The 10,720-nt window shown below is 37.7% G+C and overlaps 1 protein-coding gene across 6 annotated transcripts in view; it reads left to right on the forward strand.

The window, feature by feature from the left end:
• SEC24D (SEC24 homolog D, COPII coat complex component) overlaps nt 1-9,328 on the forward strand; it is a 113,800-nt gene extending 104,472 nt beyond the window's left edge. For 2 of the 6 annotated variants that reach the window (XM_009207473.3, XM_009207476.2), the window contains exons 21-23: nt 674-865; nt 3,649-3,738; nt 8,488-9,328. In XM_009207473.3, the coding sequence (XP_009205737.1) occupies nt 674-865; nt 3,649-3,738; nt 8,488-8,628 (423 nt within the window). In that variant the 3' untranslated portion in view covers nt 8,629-9,328. The remainder of the gene's footprint in view (nt 1-673; nt 866-3,648; nt 3,739-8,487) is intronic. The other 4 variants (XM_009207477.4, XM_003899121.2, XM_009207475.4 and 1 more) reach the window with 2 other exon arrangements.
• Nucleotides 9,329-10,720: the final 1,392 nt, after the last annotated feature.

Below are 10,720 nucleotides of genomic sequence, written 5' to 3' on the forward strand. Positions count from 1 at the left end.
CTCAAAAAAAAAAAAAAAAAAAAAAAATTTTGTCAGCTCGAATCACTCCTCCGCTCAAAACACTCCAGGATTTCTCATCTCAGTAAAAGCCAAAGTTCCTACCATCCTGGCCCAGTGCTGTGTGTCCTCCCCTCCCCTCCCTTCTAGAAATCTTCTGTTACTCTCCCTTTCCCCATCCCACTTCAGCCACGCTGGGCTTTGTGCTGATCCTCAAGCACTCCAGTCGGGCCCTTGCTTTAGGACCTGTGCACTAGCTTTTCCTTCCATCTGAAATGGTCTTCTCTAGTTGTCCCCATGGCTCCTTCTCTTACCTCCTCAGGTTACCTTCTTAAAAGTTCTTGGGCTCCCTGGACTACCCTAGTTAAAATTGTCCCCACCTTTACCAGCGACACACCCCATCCCACTTTCCTGCATCTTTTCTTCATAACTCTTAACACCATCTATATTCTGTATATTTTACTTATTTTATGTCTTGTCTCTTCCTGCACAAAACCATTTGCTGCACAAGGTGGGGATTATTGTCTAATGACTGGAATAAAGTCTGGCACATAATAGGTACTCACTAAATATGCACTGAGGGAGTGGGGGGAGAAAAAAGGAAAGGAAAAGAGATAGGAAGGAGGGAAAGGAAGGGGAAGAAAGGAGTTTCTAACTCTAGTCTGTGCCTGCCCAGCACACGTTAGATGTCAAGAGTACAATGTTACCTGCTGCTGTTCGTTGCTCTGAGTCCCGTCTTTCAGAAGAAGGAATATTCTTACTGGCTAATGGCCTACACATGTTCCTATGGTTGGGAGTAAGCAGCCCACCAGAACTGATCCAAGGAATATTTAATGTGCCATCTTTTGCACATATCAACACAGATATGGTAAGTATTTTTTTCATTGCTTTTTAAAAATACTTTTGCAGTATTTTTATTCACTGCACATAAATAAAAACACTTGTGGTAATATGAAAAATAATTTTTTTTATTTTTCATTTTTAAAATATTTTATTTTTATATTTATATTTTATTTTATAAAATTATTTTTCATATTACCACAAGTGTTTTTATTTATGTGCAGTGAAGTATTATAGAAAGAAAAATAATAAGGCATATATTTCTGTATATGAAAGAATTTCATGTTTTGATCAATATCAATTAGCTTGTATAAGGTTATTTGTATACTTTCAAACAACTAAAATATGTGACTTTAATAGAAAATGCTAATACTTCCAGATCATTAACTGTGTGCCAGTCTCTGTACTCTAAATACTTAAATATAACATTTCAGTTAATTGTCGTAACAAATTAGTGAGATGGATATGATCTCAACATTTTACAGAGGAATTAGTTGAGGCTTGGAGACAAGTTCCTTCAGGTAATAAAATGGCAGAGGTGGGAACTGAATTCAGTTCTTATGCTCTGGACTCACCCCTGGTACTGAACTGCATACTCAAAAGAATGTAGAAATCTTTCATAGGTGTTTGGCTACAGACTAAATCAGATTACTGAGTTAACAAATAATAATTCCATAAAAACAGACTATACACCCCTTTGTTGCAATAACAAAAGAAATTGTGAGTTTGATGTTAAATTAATACAAATTACCATTTTAAAGTATCTTAGGAAAACCCAGCTTATAATTTGTACAAGAGTCAACATTTATTGCAAACCTTATTTGTAGACCATTGTTGTGTGAGCATCACTGCCAGATGGCCATTGTCTGACTCTGATAGTGGATTCCAGTAGAGCTCAGCAGATAGTTTCCTGAAGCCTCACTTACGTTGTGGCAAGATGGCTTAAGTCTAGTTGTTGAACCCAATTGTATGAAGTACGGTTTATCAATATATAAATTTTCTCGCAGAAGAGGCAGGATTAAAATTCAAGGCCATGACAGGTGATCAGTTTAGAGAGCTGCATATTCATTAGGAATGTCAAAAGTGTATTTTTAAGAGAATTCAAGGGTATCCATATTCCAGTTAGAGATTGGTTTTAAGATGAAGATTTGGAAATTGATATCTGCATATATTTGAAATTAAGAAATGATTATAAATGCAATTTAAAAAAAATTCAGTAGGCAAAGAACTATGAAGAATTTTTATATAAGAGTTAAGGAAGCTTCCTCTTGTAATATATTGACATAGTAAATGCTGAATGCATAGTTGCTGAACTGAACATCCACAGGAAATAGCCAGTGTCTCTATCACACGGCAGCAGATTGGTAGGTCTGCGCTTATATCAGTATACCGGTATTTCCTTGACTTTCATCAACAAAATGAAACAAAGTTAAAAACCAAATGTAAACTACTTTCTTTTTAGAGGCAGTTGGCACTTTAAAACATATACATGAAGAATACTTATATTGTTTGTTGAATAAATAGATCTACCATAATATGCCACATAATGCATATAGGGGATGGGAGTGTGAATATAAATAATGAATTTTTTGTTTTCCTTACTCCTGTGAAAAATATTGACCATAAACTTTTCCTGAAACTTGAGGTTTATGGTGAAACATTCTAACTCACATGTTCTCTGGCTAACTCACGATGATGCATTGGCTCTTGGCATCTTCTTGCTGAGAAGCAAACATTAGCATTTTACTCTGTCTTAATGGAAGAAATGTAAGTCAAAATCCTTCATATCTCCTGGATGCCATGTGCAGCTGGATTGGCCTGTAGACCACTAACCAGATTTCTGGGATATCTAAGAGGCTGCATTCCCTTTGAGAAATCAACATTTGGTAGTTTGTTTTAATGCTGGAACAGTAGTACTTGGATGGAATTTTCCATCCACTGAAGGAATAAAGTACATTCTTTTCTCTCACAACATAGCCTTGAATCTTGAAAAGGGATAAAACTTTCACAGGAAGTTGTTTGCATAAAACATATACTATTTTCTCTTGGTATCCATGGGGAATTGGTTCCAGAACTCTCTATAGATACCAAAATCCACAGATGCTGAAGTTCCTGATATAAAATGGCATGGTATTTGCATATAACTTGTGCATATACTCCCATATATTTTAAATCATCTCTACATTACTTATAACACCAACTGGGCACAGTGGCTCACGCCTATAATCCCAGCACTTTGGGAGGCTGACGAGGGAGGATTGCTTGAGCTCAGGCGTTTGAGACCAGCCTAGGCAACATAGTGAGACCCTCTATTAAAAAAAAAAAAAAAAGATTACTTGTAACACCTAATACAATGTAAAATGCTATGTAAATACTTGTTGAACTATATTATTTACAGCATAATGACAAAAAAAAAAAAAAACCCCAATATCCATGCCTTTTCAGTACAGATGCATTTTTTCCAAATATTATTTTTGTCTGTTGTTGGTTGAATCCATGGATGCAGAACCTATGGATACAGAGGGCTGACTACGTCTGTGCTGTGTCACTTCAGTGATGTGCAAGTGTCAAATTCCAGAGGAAGAGTTTTTTTCAAAAGACAGAAATTGTCTTCTGTCATTTATGGTAATGGGTGCCAATAATAATTTTTACTGCATTTTCCCCACAGTTTTGGTTTTCAGGTAATGAACCACACCAATATTCAAGTACATGGTTTTAGAAGGATGTTTGTAACATTATGCTAATCTCATATTGCTACTTCTATCTAAATGTTATAAACTGTACTAAAACTTTGATTTTCTTAAATTTAAGACATTGCTGCCTGAAGTGGGAAACCCATACTCTCAACAACTCAGAATGATAATGGGTATTATCCAACAAAAGAGGCCATATTCAATGAAGGTAAGAAAGCGATTTTATTTTTCCCTTTATTCAAGTGTTAAAAATCTCATTAAAGATGTAAAATGCACACCCCATGTTTTTATGAAGTGATCTTTGATTTTAAAAACTCACACCATCACAAATCTAAAATAAAAGTTAAAAAAACCCTCACATTAACCTCTAAGTATATCTACCTACTTATCAGTCACAAACATAAACAGCTATTACCATGGGTTAACTATGGGGTATCTTAGTCAGTATTAACTTCATGATTTAATAGCACTTGGTATCATTAACAGACTTGGAAATGACTTTTCTTCTGGTGCCTAAAATTACTTAATTATAGAAGTATCATTTAGAATATTTGTAAAATTTGATTAATTACAATGTTTAATTTATGATCTCTGAAAAGTTTTGTTATTCCTGTCCTTCCAAGCCCTTCTAGCCTTTTCTGAGTTTGAGTAAAAAAATTTAATATGTCTAGAACCCAAGAAAAATTATATCTTGTTGCCACCTTCCAGATACTTACTTGTTTTCCTTCCCAGGCTCACTATTAGAGTCTCCTGGGATCTAGAATGTATAGATGATGATGTGCTGTGTAACACTGCTTACTGAAGAGCTATAAGACACTCACCTGGAGGCACGTGTCTACAAGTGCCAGGGTATTTGTGGGGCCAATTGTCTCCTGAAATGTAAATGTGATGTCAATCTAAACCAACATTCGTAACTGTGAAAGTAACTCATGCATGCAAACATCAACTTTAGGTAGAGCTTAGGTAAATTGAACTTAGGTAAATCTGGATGAATATACAACTTTTCTAGAACAGTTTTCACACCACACAGCACCTATGTGGGTTCAGTTTAAGCCTAGAAACATGTAACCAGATCTTGAGTCCAATGAAATGCAAACTGAAAGCCACTAGTATTTAGAATGCACAGCAATAATGATTCACCTTCATCCCAGCTGCAGCAACTGCATCCCTCCAACTGGCCATTTGCAGAGAAGAGGCAGGACTGAGCATGGAGATCATCCTTGTGCTCAGTAGTTCCTCCTTCAGGGAAAAACATTAAACTTTCTTCTGCTTTCTCCCACCTGTTCCAACCTCTTACCAAAGTTATGTCAGCTTTGGTTATAAAACCATTTGGGGGTGAGCTTCAAATATTACATGTGAATAAAATATTAAACACCTGTGTGATAAAACAATTATTAGCTTGAATACTTAAAGAATCATATTTTCTTATGTACTACCTGCAAATGTATCCATCTGTTCATAGAGTGCTATCTCTATAAAGAATTTGAAATATTTAAAATCCACAGACGTCAGAGTTGAAAGGAATCTGGGAGATTACCTGGCTTCCTATACCTACCTGCACATCACAGACATGAAAGTGAGGCTCAAAGGAGCTGACTAGCTTGGTCAGGGTCTCACAGCTGGATCATAGCAGATACAGGGCTTGTACTAGCTGCCTAGTCCCAGGGCGCTTAGCATTCCACCTTTTCTCTGACATTTGAAAACTGACTCAACAAAGGAAATGAAAACATATTTTTAAAGGGTTAAGATTAAGTAGGAGAAAAGAGTTGGTATGGAAGGATCAAGAATAATAAAATCAAATCTAGAAGGAACTGCTACCTTCCAGATTATGCTAATTACTTTTCCAAAAACTCAGTCCTCTTAGACCTTATTGTCTGATTATTCTCATAAATGTGGGGGAACAAAAAAAAAAAGATTTCTACCACAGTATGTCTACAGATGACCGAAACCAAGTGCCTTCCTGATAAGTTCTAGTCCTGCCCTGCACGGTTCTCTGCAAATGTTTTTTATTCTCTCTCCTTTCACTTGTATTGCCTAGAGTATTCCTTTACCATTGGCCCTTCTCCACAGTTTACAAGCTGTTCAAATCTACCTTCATAGAAGTTGCCACTTCTCCAAGATTCTGCTTCCCTTTCCTCATTCATTCTACAAGTATTTATTGAACACTGGCAACATCCCAAACATTCTACAACCAAGCTCCTTGAAAAAGTCTCTATTAACTGCTCTTTCCTTCCCATCTCTCCAGTTCTCAGTACACTGCCAACTTGCTAAAGACAATTGATTCTCAATCCTTTTACAGCATGTACAAGGTTGACTACTTCCTCAAATGCTCTCCTGTCAGCTTTTAAAACATCTCCTGCTCCTGATTCTTCTTTCTCAGTGACTCTTTTTCATTGGCTTCTCTTCATTCATCTGCCACTTAAGAGTTGGTATTCCCCGAAGGTTGTACCATGGCTCTTTTCTCGCTGAACATGTTCTACCTGGGCCTTCCTAATCACTGCCATGCTTTAGCGATTCCCTGTGAGTCAGCCAATGAAAGATGAGATTGGCTTTTGAAGCACATTAATTCTTTAAGACCTCTGGTAAGGTGACCCAGAGAATGTCACATTCAGAGTTAGCCAGTCTTCCCTTGGAGAGGACACACAAGAAGCAAGGAGGTGACAAGCAGTGATTATTTTAATGCTCTCCTCCTTACTCTATAGGGCCATCCCCCCCTTCAGAAATGTAAAGCGGGGACATAAAGACGGATCTACCAATCCATACCAGCATGCTTTCCTTTTATTGGTGTGGGTGTGCCCCTTGAAGAGACCATCACTGTGTCAAGACAGGCCAACACCACTTCCATGACTCCACTCCCCTGAGACCTTCCACTATACTTTCTGTGTCATCCAGACATCTGTAGACAGTCAAATGGTGGGGTAGGATATTAATCACTGTAGTTTAAAGCTAAGTTTCTCCCAAGGCTGAAATCCAGTCCCTGTTCTACTTACCACCTCAGCTCATAGCCAGACACTTTGTCAGAGGAAGTTGTACAGTGAGCACCACACAAAAACAAAAACAAAAACAAACCCAAGTGAATGGCAGCAATAGAAAATACCTCAGATGAGCAACCTGAACTTATTTCTATTAATTTCCATAAAGAAAGTAAATTCTAAAGAAATTGGAACTTCAAGTCTTTCCTCCTTCAGTGTCTTATCCTGCCCAGTCTCAGCCCGAGTTGTGTCAGAGGCTAGACCCACACTGCCCCTACCAATCATGGACAATAGTAAAGTTGTAGTGGCATGTGGGAGAGGGTGGATAAAACATAAAATGAAAAGAATCCTGACTTCAGGTTCATCAGGAGGCAAATCTTAAACTTTGGAGCATGTAGGAGTGGAATCTGCCTATGCACACAGCTATTCCAGTGCCAACTCCCAGTACCTAGAGCTGACATCCAAAAGCCAAGGCATCACACATATCTGCATCCACATGGAATTAGCTGAGTTGCGGCAGCAGCAGTTGTTCTTACGTATTATTATTTTTACTAGGTCGGGGCAATTTAAAACTTAACAGACTTGGATCCAGGCCAAAATGTTATAAAAGAAAAAAGCAAGTGGTGGTGACAGAATTATTCTACCTGATAACTAAAAAGCATAGAATGCAAAAGTAGGGAGGGCCCTGCCCTCCTAGCCAACATTGCACATACCTTCCCCGCTGCAGCTGGTGAAGGGGCTAACTGCATGTGCTTCCCTATTGCAGGCCTTTCTGGTGGGTTTACCTCCTGAGAGGAAGAAGTGAGAAGTACCCTGGCTCCTCTTAATTATATAGGACGCTGGTGGAGAGGCACCGTTGTGCATGTATAGATCAGTTAACCCCACTTGTGGCGCAATAAATATGAAATTCTGACCATTCAGATCATCTACCTTGACTTCCTCAAATAGGAATACAGGTGTAGAAAGAAGGGCTCAAAGTGTTCATGACAAAACTGGCTCTCTTCTGGGCTTCTTCCCTGTGGGCTTCTTCTAGAACGGCACTCTCCAGTAATGCAAATGCATATGCAATTCTATGTTTTCTCACGACCACATTTAAAAAGAAAAAAATCATTTAAATAATTAATTTAACCCAGTATATCCAAAATATAATTTCTAATGTAATCTGTATCAATTATTGAGATATTTTTACATTTTATTTTTCATACTAAGTCTAGAAATCCATTGTGTGTCTTATATTTACAGTACATCTCAATTTGGATGAGCCACATTTTAAGTGCTCAATAGTATGTGTGGCTGGCTGTTGTACTGGACAGCACAGGTCTAGAGAATCATGATGAGCAAAGGACAGAAGTTCTCCCAATTTTCCCTGCATGTTAACCTCTCTAGCATCTCCCCAATCCACCCCCTTTCCACCTCCACTGCTCTAATTCAGAACCTGATCATCTCCCACCCAGACACTTCAAACCACTTCCTATCTACTGTCCCTGTCTCACGACTGTATTGTACATACGGCTGCCACTTAATTGTCTCATTTGATTCTTCTGCACCTTCACTGGATCACATTTCCTACAGAAGCCCAAACTCATTATTATGATAATTTGTCCCTTTTAGAAGCCTGTGATAATTTACATGCCAGCCATAATTGTATCTCTGGTACATGGTACATGTATTCCAGTATGGAATACTCTCTAGCCCTACCCCTATCCTTTAAGGCTCAGGTGACAGTTACTATCATTGTGAAGCCTTTCCCATAACACTCTGCTTAGGTTTCATTTTTGCCACTTAAAATTGTATGTCTTGGGTTTCGGGGTTTCGGGGTCCATGCCTCTTTCCACTCTAGATATTAGGCACTTTCCCATAATCCTCCATAGCCTCACACATAATAGACATTCAATAATGTTTGCCAAAATTGAAATAGACAGAATTGAGCCATTTTCAAATAATGTTTATAACCAGGTGCTGTTACTGTTTGGTTTTTTCCCTAGCTCACAATTGTAAAACAGCGAGAACAGCCAGAAATGGTTTTCCGACAGTTCCTGGTAGAAGACAAAGGACTTTATGGAGGCTCTTCTTATGTGGATTTCCTTTGTTGTGTTCACAAGGAGATCTGTCAGCTGCTTAATTAATTGAAACTTCTGTCACTGATGTTGCATTTCTAAGGAGATAACCTCCTTCTTGGTGCCTAATTTTCTAGATGATAATAGGCTAGTTTTGATTTCTTGCTCATTTTCAGAATAACTTTTCAAGAAGAGATGGCATTTAGAACTTCAGCTTTGGTGCTCAGGTATAAAAAGCCAATTAAGGTACAATGGTACCATAAAGGGAACAGTCTGTTTCTGATTGCACAGTTTCTAATTTTTAAAACTGATGTGGTTTGCATTTCATAAAAGGCAAAGTTTACAGAACCATAAACATTCTCAATTTTCTTTCTTTGTGCTAGACATATAAATTATTTCTCAAACTGTATAGATTTGGGGTAAAAAGTTGTCTCAGTTCCTCTCCCAATTGCAATGAGAAAAAAAAAAAGCTTAATTTTTACATTATACCTAATTTTTTAAGACCATGTAACTCCATTGAACACATTTTTCAACTTAAGGTTTGCATAGCAGACTTTTAATAACCTTGGGATTTATCTGGTAGAGCAATATGTGTTCTACTTTTTTTTTTCATAATTATATATTGTGTATGTTAAAACCATTTTCCAGTTGTTTTGTCTATAAAACTGTCTTTATCAATATGCTTAATGGTTCTTTGTACAATTTGGAAAGTTTCTACCTGTATATAATGGATCTAAACAATATCAATAAATCACTTCATATGCTCTTAGTAGGTAGTTTTATTTATTTATTTATTATGTATTTTTAGGTCTTAAGAAATAAGGGTAGTATTCAAAATGTCTTGGCAAAAAGTTGTTTGGGTAGCTCACTAAGAACAAATGAGGAAAACAAAATTTTCTTTTTTCGTTGAGGGTTAAGGAGTACTAGGCAATAAATCTAAGAAACATCATAGTGTGCTTGAGAAAGGCATTTCAAAGTTCTCTAATATGTTTTTGTGGGCAAAATAAATAGAAATAGGCTACGTGAAACCATTATTAATGAATATGACTAAACCTAGGAGAACGATTTTGAGTGATGTCACAAAGGCATCTGCCTCTACCTGCCCTATTCAACTTTGTTATCAATTATATGAATAATAATAGATAAAATATATTGAGTACATATCATGTCCCAAGAACTGCACTATGTTTTTTGTGAACATATGCACATGTATTCTTCACAGCAACCCTGATCCTGTCATCAACCCCATTTACACATGAAGAAACAGGCTTGACTTAAGTACCTTGTCTCTGATTATATGGCTAGTAAGGTTTATTTATAAATTAGATGTCATGAAGTAGGTAGAAAAACAAATACAGACAGTGACAGGACTAAAATCCCCCCATGTTAGTCAACTGGCATGTTGCTTCAGCATCAACTTGGATGAGTTTAACATCATCGACTTGGATGAGTTTAACATCATCAGCTTGGATGAGTTTAACATCATTAACTTGGATGAGTTTAACAACATCAACTTGGATGAGTTTAACAAGAAGAAACGTAAGTTCCTAGACTTGTGTCCAAAAAACAAATGCATATGCAGGAGATCGTTCTTAGAAACAACACATGTTAGAAAAAGAACTTAGGGAGTTTGCCATTATGAATCACTAGTGGAATGAAAGCAGATATGATCTCAATCTACCTTATTACAAGGATAGGCTGTCAAATGAGCATAGTGATGGTCCCACTCTACTCTGAGGTCAGACCACACCTAGGTGATTGTTCAATTCTAGGCACCATACCCTATGTGGAATAGAAGCACAGAGCACATTCCTTTATTTATTTGAAGGCTGTCTAATGATTTGTTCTTTGTGTTCTTTAGGGTATAGAACCAGAACCATTAAATAGAAGAGACAGGCCGGGCGCAGTGGCTCACGTCTGTAATCCCAGCACTTTGGGAGGCCGAGGTGGGTGGATCATTTGAGGTCAGGAGTTCCAGACCAGCCTGGCCAACATGGTGAAACCCTGTCTCTACTAAAAATACAAAAAATTAGCTGGGCCTGATGGCAGGCACCTGTAATCCCAGCTACTTGGGAGGCTGAGGCAGGAGAATTGCTTGAACCCAGGAGGCAGAGGTTGCAGTGAGCTGAGATCGCACCATTGCACTCCAGCCTGGAAGACA

This window comes from Papio anubis, chromosome 3 (genome assembly GCF_008728515.1).
Source record: "Papio anubis isolate 15944 chromosome 3, Panubis1.0, whole genome shotgun sequence".
In the NCBI taxonomy this organism is placed as follows: Eukaryota; Metazoa; Chordata; class Mammalia; order Primates; family Cercopithecidae; genus Papio; species Papio anubis.